Below are 11045 nucleotides of genomic sequence, written 5' to 3' on the forward strand. Positions count from 1 at the left end.
GGACGTGAATGAATGGCCTCACAGGAAAGAGCTGAGATGGTGTGAGAAGAGGACGAGAAGATGTGGCCATTATTTTTCGGCAAAAATAAAAGATGTGCGTTAACCATGTTCAACATCGTTAAAAGTATTGGAAGTAACATGTTTTTATACCCTCAAGGACGTGTCATGTGCTCTCTCGTTTAAAAACTGACAGAATATTGTGTCGCATGGTGTCGCTGGTAACACAAATAAACGCAAAGGAAAATAGTTAGGAGGGGTGAACGTGTGTGGCGTGTATTCACCAAACCTAGAATAAGAGCAGAGCTGTGGCCAAAGGCACAATGGGATTGCAGTGAAAGGAAAATGCTGCGAGAGAATGAGCAGGTGTGCTTGGAGGGAGAGACCCATGGGCTTCTGGGAGAGAATAGATCAATAACTAATTTCAGTACCAAGCTCCAGTCGCGCTGTTTTCCAATAAACGCTGGATGGAGAGTACTGGTTCAGCCCGCCCCTCCATCTCTATTCTATTGCCTTCTGCTCACTGGATTGGATTCTCTGTGCACGGAGGCTGCTTCTACTGCAGCTAGTTTATTGTTGCCTATAGAAGTTACAATCCAACATTGTGATTTCCACGCGTCCCACACCACCACCACCACGCCGGGTAGCCAACATGGCTGTATGCCGCACCAGAAGCGCGTATTCTAATTACGCACCATTCCGCCCTGCGCGTCGGTTCCACCATTTCTGTGCATATATGCTACACAAGCACGTGTTGTGGAGGTTTTCTCAAGGACTGTGCGCGGAGATTGAGAAAGACAGGAGAATGAAGCGTGTGTCATGCCGCTGCTGCTGCTGCCACCGAGGCTCCACAGAGCGCCTCTCCTCGGAGGCACCGCAGCACGCCGCTCCTCGGAGGCTGTGACCTAGATAAGATGAGGGGCCGGAGAGGCCGGGAGCACTGGAGCCTCTCCAGCTCCAGTGATGTCAGGAAGGGGTTAGTTGTGTAACAAAGCGTCCTATTTAGTTTAGACTGTCACAGCCGTAGACACACACTCCCCTAGTCCTGGATGCTTTATTTTGTTCACACGCACTAAAGTGATTCTCCCCCAAACCCCCTTCTGCGTGAAGCCAGTTATCTCCATACGTTGTGTTTACACCACCGAGACGGACGTTAACTCAACTCGTGGTGACCTCCCGGCGAGGCCCTTTCTCATCCAGCCAGATGTGAATGGAGGGATCTGTGCACTCTTTCGAATCAACTTCAGCGAGACGCAATATGCATGACTTTATTTTTCATGTAGCCTATATATGCAATTCATTTTATGACTTATTATTATGAAAATACCACTTAATCACGTAGCATGGGCTCCACGTGGAACAGCGCCTCGAGGAAGAAAGTTAGAAATATATCACCAATTACCCAGCCTCGTCTCCCACCTAATATATAACTAAAGACCACTAGGCATGTTCGAGGCTACACTGCCGCTGCATGGCTGCTTGGGAAACAGGACTATGGACGATACACATTAAAATGGACCACAATACAATCGGGGAATAACTGGTTTATTTTCCCATCTTCAGTGAAAACACACAACTTTGAGGAACATGGACATGTGTTTAAGTTGGCAGCTGTTGTTGACTCTATTCTAGCCACTGAAAATGATACAAAATCTAGATGATGAAAACAGAATGAAAGAGAAAAAGAAAAGCGGTCATATGTGCATTTTGAGATGCAAGAGTCACAGTGCCATCTAGTGGCATAAAACAGCATTACATATCATATTTACAACAAATCCCAGCATTGCTAAGAGAGGATTTCATTGTAAACCTAAGACATGTAAAATGGCACATTCTTCTCTTTGTAAACGAAAAAAGGCAGTTGTAGCTCATCATTAACCACGGGTATATTATTAAGACATTTCAGCAACATTTACGTTGTACAACAGATTCTAACCCACTCTGAGCAGACAGACAGACCCCTCACGGTGCGGCGTGTAAGGGCCTGAACGACCTCCAGCTGGGCTTCAGACTCACCGTGGTTTCTGGCAGGAGAAAGTCTTTGAGGCGGTCCGGCAGCGGCAGCGCTTTCACTTTGCGACCCAGGGGCCCCGGCTGCAGGTGTCGCCTCAAGAAGGCCCTGCAGAGGCAGCGCAGGGCCGGGGGGCTCGCCTCCTGCTCCACCACCCGCCTGTGGAGCTCCAGCAGGCCCCGCGCGCCGGCCCCGTCGCCCAGCGGCGGCGGCGGCGGCGGCGGCGGCTCCAGCCCCCCGGGGGCAAGAGGCAGCGAGGGGTGGTCCACCCTGGCCGCCTCCAGCACAAACTCCGCCTGCTCCAGGATCTCGGCGGCGCGGCCCTCGTCGACCGCCGCGGCGCCGCCGTCGCCGCCGTCGCCGGGCTGCAGGACGCTCCGGAGCCGCCGGAACAGCAGCGCCGGGCCCGACCAGCAGGCGGCGCCGTGCCGGGAGCAGGCGAAGGCGGCGCCGCGGTGCAGCAGCAGCGTGGCCAGCGGCAGCAGCAGGTCGAAGTGCTCCAGGCTGGCCTGGGTCAGCGAGGGCTCGCCGTCCTCCACCAGGCAGCGGCTGGCGTCCGTGCCGTGGGCCAGCAGCAGCTCGGCGGCCCGCACGCAGAAGCGGCCCATCTGGGCGGCGTCCTCCGGGCTGCCCGCCTCCAGGGACTCCTTGATCAGGAAGACCAGCGAGGACACGGCCGACTCGCCCGCCTCCGTGGTGGCGTTGACGTCGGCGCCTGGAACCCCCCCCCCGACGGAAACACGGTTACGCCTCGTTCTGGTTTAAGCGGGTCGATGCGCCCCGTGGTACGTTTCAAAAAGGGGTGGAGGAAAGCTTGAAGAATCCTTTCATGCACTCAGGCTCACACACACACACAGACACACGCACGCACGCACACACACACACACACACACAAAAACATGTTGCCGTATTCCTACCTCCATCCCGTCACTAACATGCATAACATTACAACCGGCACACTTGAGATGGCCGAGACAATTATTTCCATGTGCCACGGACACATCAGTGTAAAATATACAATAACAAGATCTATTTTAGTGCTTGTTCTACACGCAATTTTAGAAGGTCCGACCTACACCAACCAAAGAAACATCCGATGCTTCCTTGAAATGATGCCAGATCTAGGTACCAAGTTAGGATGTTTCCCTCGCTGGTATATTTGCCACATATTTATGACACACCCTTGCAATTGAGACCGTGATCGTCCACTAGGGCAGATTAAACTGGCTAAGGAGTGCCATCTAGTGGTGGATATATATATGAGCATCTGTTAACTGTGGAGACAAATCCAAAATAACACCCTTATAATCTGCCATTTGTGTCCAGTGTCCAGTATTATAAAATATCCAGTATTTCAAGCTCAAAATAAGTATTTGATTTAAAATGAGAAAAAAATGATAATTAATATAAACGACACATTGGGCATTATGAAGGAGAGGGGGTTTCAAAACACGGTCCGGAGGGCCACGCCCAGGTTACAGGTCACCGAGCAGGACTGGGTGCCCAGCACCTTCCACCTGGACCGAGGGACTCAAGGACGAGAAGAGGTGGTTAACGTCCCCGAGAGTGCTGCTGTGTGTGTGTGTGTGCGTGTGCGTGTGTGTGTGTGTGTGTGTGTGTGTGTGTGTGTGTGTGTGTGTGTGTGTGTAGGCTCTAGTGTTGGGTACCTCTCTGGAGAAGCAGCTTGATGTTCTCTGCGTTGTGCACCGTGAGTCCATCGCTGCTGGCCAGGGCGTGCAGAAGAGCAGTTTTACCTTTCGGGGAGACGGAGCAAAATAAAGAGGTGTACAATCATAGTAATCACTAGAAAATATTCTTCAAGCTGTTAAATGTGGGGCTGATTTTTAAACCTTTGTTCAATACAGCTTTATAGTTTAACTGAAGGAAAACATGTTAGAACAGAGTTGAAAGTCTGATTGGATTAAACATGACGATACAAACATAAAAGTTGTGGTTGTATAACTGTGTACTACCAAAAAGCGGCGAAAATACTTTAAAAAATGTAGAAATGGACATCCAGTTTTAAGTAGCTGAATACAAAGCGCTGTGCTGTCTGACCATTGACTTCCATTACAAAATGGTACAACCTTTAAAAGGTCATTCTTTTAAAAAGTAAACAATACATTTAGACCAATACACACACACTCAACATACCCAGTTTATCCTGTGCGTTCACGTCAGCCCCCAGGTCCAGCAGGGCGTGCATGCAGGCCAGCCGGTCTGAGTCCTCACTGGCCAGGTCCAAGGGGCTACTCTCATGGATCTATGAAAACAAGGACGGTCAACAGGTGCATGGATGGTTTGGTGAGGTTAGGGCGTTCTGACTCCCAGACCAAATGTTGGTCTGGGAGTCGGTCCCCAGTCTGTGTGAGGATGGCTCATTAATTAATTGAATTCATCAAACATTTACTGCAAGTTGCTTTGGATACAAGCATCTTCTAAAAATGACTAACTAGTGAGAGTAGCAATAGTAACTAGAAAATGCATTTCCTGCAGAAAATGCTGTGTGCTGTAGTGCAAAGTGAGGTTGAAAATAGTTTTTAATAAAGCCACATAGTTAAGACGTGAGGAAATTGTAGAATGGCTTAAATCAAGTTCAAAAGTCTAGTGGAGTAAACATGCACACCATTTATAAAATGTGAAATGCTTGCACGCTGCATGCAGCACTCTAACCCTAACCTAACTATACGTAGTGACTGAGCACAATGGCATAGGACTCAAAGAGGAGAGGCGTGTGAATGCAGAGGGACACGCTGCATGCAGCACTCTAACCCTAACCTAACTATACGTAGTGACTGAGCACAATGGCATAGGACTCAAAGAGGAGAGGCGTGTGAATGCAGAGGCACACGCTGCATGTGCGTGTGTGAGTGTCCCGGTCGGTGACGCTGAGCTCACCCGGTCTCTCTTCTGGACGTCCGCCCCATGGCCCACCAGCAGCCGCACCATGCTAGGCCGGCCCCTCAGCACGGCGATGTGCAGCGGGTTGTAGTAAGACACCGGGTCTGAGGGGGCGGACCAGGAGGTCAAAGGGTTGGACCGTATGGTAGTATGGAAAGATTAACTAAAACACGTCGCCACTGGCAGGATCCACAGACGCACCACATATCATTATATTATGCATTATATACAACCTCTTTAAGATATATATATAGGCCTATATATTTGAAGATGTTTTGTGCTTTAATCATGAATAGTTAAGACAGGAAGAAGCCCTTAAGAAGACATGTTTTTTGTTTTAGTTTCTTCCAGTGTCTGCTGATTTGTATAACTATTGCACCCCCCGCCCCCCTCCTCCATCACCAAAAGTAGATTTATTTCCTGTGAGTTTAGGGGAGGTTTGTATTTTTTGGCCTTTAAAGGGCTTTGCATTAGGGGGTTGCTGCTGTTGTTTAGTGTGGTCATGAGAAGCCTTTGAAAAATTAACTGTGATGAAGGACTTGTACAGAAACATTCCACTTTGACACGAAACACTCAGCACCATGGTGAGGGATAATTTGGGAAACGGAATAAAACCCAGAAAAAAAGACAAAAGATTGGCTGGAGAGATGGTTGTCTCACAGACGACAGCCGCCTGCGGCCTCGACAGAGCCTGGAGAGACAGCCTGTTGGTACGTGAAACCTCGATTCATCTGGTGACAGACACGCTCCCAAGATAACAATCCACCGCCACACTAAGGAGGCGCCAGTGACAGATGACAGTGGAGCGTCACTGCTAAATCCAAAAGTATAAAAACCAATGTGAAGCTTTTGTGACTACAGCTAGCGGTTCCCTCCAAGACACAACCAACACAAATAACTCGAGGACTTTAACGATGAATCCAGAGAAAATACCTGCCACCGCGGTGAAAACACAGGATTCTTGGGACAGCGTCAAACCAGTCAGAGGTTCAGAACGCACAGTGGGTGGCACATCATCAAGTGGCGTGTCATTGTCATCATGCAATCATTTGATTGGTCCAGGACATGACGCCTGGATTACATCACGCAATCCAGCGTTCACGCAGACAGTCCTGCTGGAGAGGCTGCCATGCTGAGTCACCGTTAAGTCAAGCCGCTTTTTATATACCGTCGCCGGTTTGAGCGATGAGCAGGGTGACAGGCTGCCATTGTTATTTTTATGTTATGGAGATGAATGGGGGCGGCTTGGCTTGGCGCGTCGTTTAGGTATGATGAATTGCTGAGACAACGATGATGCTCACGTTTCAACCGGTATATTCCGGCCACATGGCAGTGCATTTTACAAAAGATAAAACAACACAGAGTTGTGTGTATCAGAAGCCATTATGGTCCCTTCCAGGTTAATACTGAGGAGGCCTCCCTATGTCCACATTACTAATTAATATTTTATTTTGTTTGATCTACACCTTACAGCATATGATAATGTATAGTAATGAAAAGGTATTAACCCATAATTGTAATTGTTTTTTTAATCTAAAACCTGTGTATGCCATGTTGTCAGTGTAACTAAAATACTATAAGTTATAGAAAAAAAGCGTTTACTAAAAATCGAAAAAAAATCTTATTTTGCCAGTCCTCGCCAACGGGTTTGTGAACATCCCACTCTGCTCTGAACTCCGGTACCTCTCTTCTTGGAGACATCAGGATGAAGGGACACTGACGAAGAGAGAGGGTGCTGACACTAGGCTGCGTGTGAATGTGTGGAGCTGTCTGGGGAGCGGTTAATGTTGTTTGGAGGTGTCAGAGAGAGTAAGGCTTCTCTGACACTTAATAGCAAAGTGTTACAGTATATATGACACATTTCATATACAACCCCGCTCACACTCTACAACATGTAACTGCTAATACGTAAGCATCAACAGGTGGCGAGGGTGGTAACCATGGGGATAACCCAGCCCCCCTCCTTCCTAGAACTCTCAACACAAAACGCCATTTTTTAAATCTTAGTTCTTAATTTGAGCTGAAACAGGGAGTTACTTTTACCATAATAACAAAAAAGAGCGATAAGATGGAAACTCAATTCACCCCAAGGGGAGATTTGATGAAACTGAAATTAACTAAATGATGGTATAGAAGAGCCGTATTACAATAAGTCTCATGACATGAAGACCCATTGTGCTTCACCTTCAAAGTTCAGATTGGCTCCGTAGCGCAGCAGGATCTCAGCTGCGTACACCAGGCCCCGCTCTGCCACTTTAAAAAGAGCATAGCTGATCCCTTCCTCAAACACGGACGACTTGGACTCCCTGTCCAGCAGATCCACCAGGGAGCTGCATACAGAGTCCTGGTCCACCAGCTGGGTGCCTCGGATTAATGTAAACCTGCTGAGAGTAGAGATGCAGCAACATTTAATGACAATATTTATTATTTAATTTCCATTTCATTATTTTTGACCTTTCCAATCATAAAGATTACACATTCTGCTTAGTAGTCACTGTAGAAAAACAAACAAAATAACCTATTGACATGTTGGTTGCTGTAATTATCTCTCTTACTTTAGATAGATGCCAATGGCATCCCTAGAGTAGAAGTAGCCATTTCCCGTTGCCTGTAGGCCCCTGGGCCAGGTGGCCATTCCAAGGTCAAATGTTCAGTTGGCCATTAGGCTTATCCCCATGGTAATGACATTGTCATTGGCCTCATGAATGGGACCTCCAATATATGTTATGATCTACCCTGGGGTGACACAACAAGACCACCATAAATCTTGCTGTATATAATGGTTGAATCGTAGATTTAATGAGCAAGAGAAGGTGAACCCCTACATAACTAATCTTGTAGTTGGTGTGAGTTGCAGGAGAAGCCTCAAAATTAAATATTTTGTAATGTAACTTACAATCAGTTTGGATTTCATTAGCGGCCCGGATGTACTGATGTTTCATAAGAGGCCAGGACCAAACTTCAACAAGAGTATTTCTTATTAACAGCTCTTTAACACATTATAAAAAAGCCAATGCATTCTGTAGCTTCATTAACATTGTCCTCCGAAATGTATTCATTTATTTGTATATTCTAGTGAAGTTCATGAAGTACATCTAAATCTAACCCCAAACAAAGCAGTGGCGCTGAATAACATTTAAACGTTTCAAAATGAAACCATTACAGATAATCGAATTGAATAACAAGATAACTGTGGACATAAGAAAGAAATGTCCACATTTATACATAAAGGATATGAATATAACAATATATACGGGGCGGCATTAGCTCAGGGGGTAGAGCGGGTTGGCTGGTAACCGCAAGGTTGCTGGTTCGATCCCCGGCTCCTCCTAGCTGAGTGTCGAGGTGTCCCTGAGCAAGGCACCTAACCCTAACTGCTCCCAATGAGCTGGCTGTCGCCTTGCATGGCTGACGCCGCCGTCGGTGTGTGTATGAATGGGTGAATGTCAGGCAATATTGTAAAGCGCTTTGGGTGGCCACTGGTTACAAAAAATGCGCTATATAAATGCAGTCCATTTACCATTTACCATATACGGACATTAACGTTAACGCTATATACTATGCAGTTTATGGACCTACTTCTGCTCATCCCGACTGGCTCCCTCCTCCAGCCCCACGGTCACCAGGGGCTGGTACTCAAACACGATCCGGCGGAACCCATGGAGAAAAGGCATGGCTTCTCCTCTTCACTAGAATGAGACATAGAAAATACATTACTTTTTATTTGGGAACAATACATGAAGATGTAATGATATTAAATGGCCACATTTGGATCGAACACAGCTGGCAGATGTTCACAATATAATATCTAAATGTCCAAACACACCGTCTCCGCCCTTACATTATTTGAATGGTTTCTGTCGTTTTAATATGGGCTCACTCGAACATAAGAGTCGGAGTAGTTTTCAAAGTATTAGTAATATAATATTAAGCAATATATCTTCCGTCGGCCAAGAGCTCATGGTTTGGCCATAGAGGTGCTATCTTATCTGGGGTTTGTTGTTTATAAAAGACCCGGGCTGCTTAAGCCATAGAGGTGGTATCAGAATGTCTGGTGGTATCTGATCTGGGGTTTGTTGTTTACCAGACTCACGCCGCGTGTGTGACCTTCTTTTTCCTTCCGTCTAGAACAGTGACGGTGACAAAGGTTCCGGTGACAAAGCTTCTCCCGACCGAACGCAGAAGCGCAGAAAAACCCCACCACATATGGTTTGGCTGTGGTTGCACTGTTGATAAAAGCGTCTTTTAACAAATGTATATTTTTACGATATAAAACAAAATAGATAATTACATATGAATCAAGGATATTGTTGGGAAAAACAGTCTGTCTAGTTACTTGACCAGATAAAATGAGACGGAGAGGTAATAAAGTCTGTCAGCACGAGGGCCTCGGATTTATTGAGTAAAGTAGCAAAGGTAATACTGATTCATAAAGCGTGAGAGATCGAATATTCTACGTCCCCTAACAGCGCTGAGGTCGTCTAGAGCTTCGCCTCCGTGGAAGTTCTGCTTCAGAAGAGACTTCTTCACTTCAAAAATATTGAAGTGAAGAAAAAATTATTATTTCAAAAATAATAATTTAGTATTAATTGATTACACACACACACACACACACACACACACACACACACACACACACACACACACACACACACACACACACACACACACACACACACACACACACACACACACACACACACACACACACACACACACACACACACACACACACACACACACACACACACACACACACACACACACACACACACACACACACACACACACACACACACACACACACACACACACACACACACACACACACACACACACACACGCTCATTATACCACAGTTAAGGGGCGTTGTCCGTCCCGACGCGCAGTGTATACCACAGCCTGTCGTGATCTATTGCTTAATTATTCTACTTCGTTTAAGAATGCTTGATTCTGATTGGCTGGGAGGAGGGCAATTAACCCAGCAGGTTGCCCGCTGACTGAGCACAGCGTCATCAAATAGTAGATCAATACGCGCAACGATGACCGGCATCAGAGCCTCACTGAACCGTTATTTCTCAAGGTACAATTTATATGCGGACAGTGAGTTTACCACCAGCAACAGGGTGTTCAAATCCATCATGAAAACCCATCGAAAGAATGGCCACGACAAGGCGAAACACCATCCCCACGTCACCGAGGCTGACCTGAAACTTCTGCGTGAATCCACAGCTCTCTCCCCGGACACCCCGTTGCCATGAATTTCCCTATGCCCTTCTCTATGTCTCATTTTACCATCAATGGGAATGTCCAGTTTAATACACATAAATCGCCTGAATCGCAATAATTTTGTACATCATTTTATTGCAAATAAAAAATGATTTGGAATAAGGAATGCATGTTTGATCGATCGTAATTAAAGCTGACTTGTACAGAGTTCAGTATCACTCCGCGCCTAACTTGAACTGTTGTTTATTTATATATAAAAGCAATAGCATAGTTCACTGAAGCCTAAAATTATGTTGATTGCTGGAGAGGGTGGAAATGATCTAAAGCATTAGGCACACGGTGAGTGAACTCGATAGTAGGCCGGCGAACCAAGCTACCGTCTCTAGCCTAGCCTTCTCTCTGAAGGACGCTACAGTGTGTTGCATAGCAACCGCCGTACACTTTGCAGGCAGCCAGGAGGGACTACTTTTTTTGTATTCGTTAAAAAAAATGCTTTTTCCGGTGTCTATGACTTTCATTTCGCCATACTTACGTAACCGTTTTATAAAAGCAATAGATCACGTCAGTCAGTGAAATGTGCTCATTATACCAGTGGCGCGGGAAGTAGGGGTGCGGCAGGTGCTGCTGCACCCCCGGGTGGCGGAGCTTTTAAAAAATATATATATAGCTTATAAATATCTCTTCGGTTCCACGACATTTTGCATGTCACGTTTGGGGAATGGGACGAAGAGAGGAGAGCCGCGTTCACACCAAAAGCGACGGGGCGGCCGCGCGGCGCGACTCCATACAAAGTCAACGTACATATGCGTTCCAGGAGACAGCAGGTGTCTATACGTTGACTCTGTATGAACGCGCCATAAGCCGACAACCTCCCCCCCCCCCCCCCCCCATAAGCCGACAACCCCCC

At 46.8% G+C, this 11045-nt stretch overlaps 1 protein-coding gene across 2 annotated transcripts; it reads right to left on the reverse strand.

The window, feature by feature from the left end:
* Nucleotides 1-1546: 1546 nt before the first annotated feature.
* On the reverse strand, nucleotides 1547-8922 carry asb6 (ankyrin repeat and SOCS box containing 6). Of its 2 annotated transcripts, XM_084467639.1 has the most exons (7): nucleotides 8751-8922; nucleotides 8489-8598; nucleotides 7094-7293; nucleotides 4907-5013; nucleotides 4163-4271; nucleotides 3676-3762; nucleotides 1547-2723 (listed from the first exon to the last, which is right to left on the reverse strand). In XM_084467639.1, the coding sequence occupies exons 2-7, from the start codon at nucleotides 8581-8583 to the stop codon at nucleotides 1960-1962; spliced, it is 1362 nt and encodes a 453-aa protein (XP_084323765.1). In that variant the 5' UTR covers nucleotides 8584-8598; nucleotides 8751-8922; the 3' UTR covers nucleotides 1547-1959. The 2 variants fall into 2 exon arrangements, with proteins under 2 accessions (XP_084323765.1, XP_084323766.1); XM_084467640.1 differs by lacking the exons at nucleotides 8489-8598; nucleotides 8751-8922 and adding an exon at nucleotides 7465-7574.
* Between the last annotated feature and the right edge of the window lie 2123 nt (nucleotides 8923-11045).

This window comes from Micromesistius poutassou (genome assembly GCF_964030765.1).
Source record: "Micromesistius poutassou genome assembly, chromosome: 5".
In the NCBI taxonomy this organism is placed as follows: Eukaryota; Metazoa; Chordata; class Actinopteri; order Gadiformes; family Gadidae; genus Micromesistius; species Micromesistius poutassou.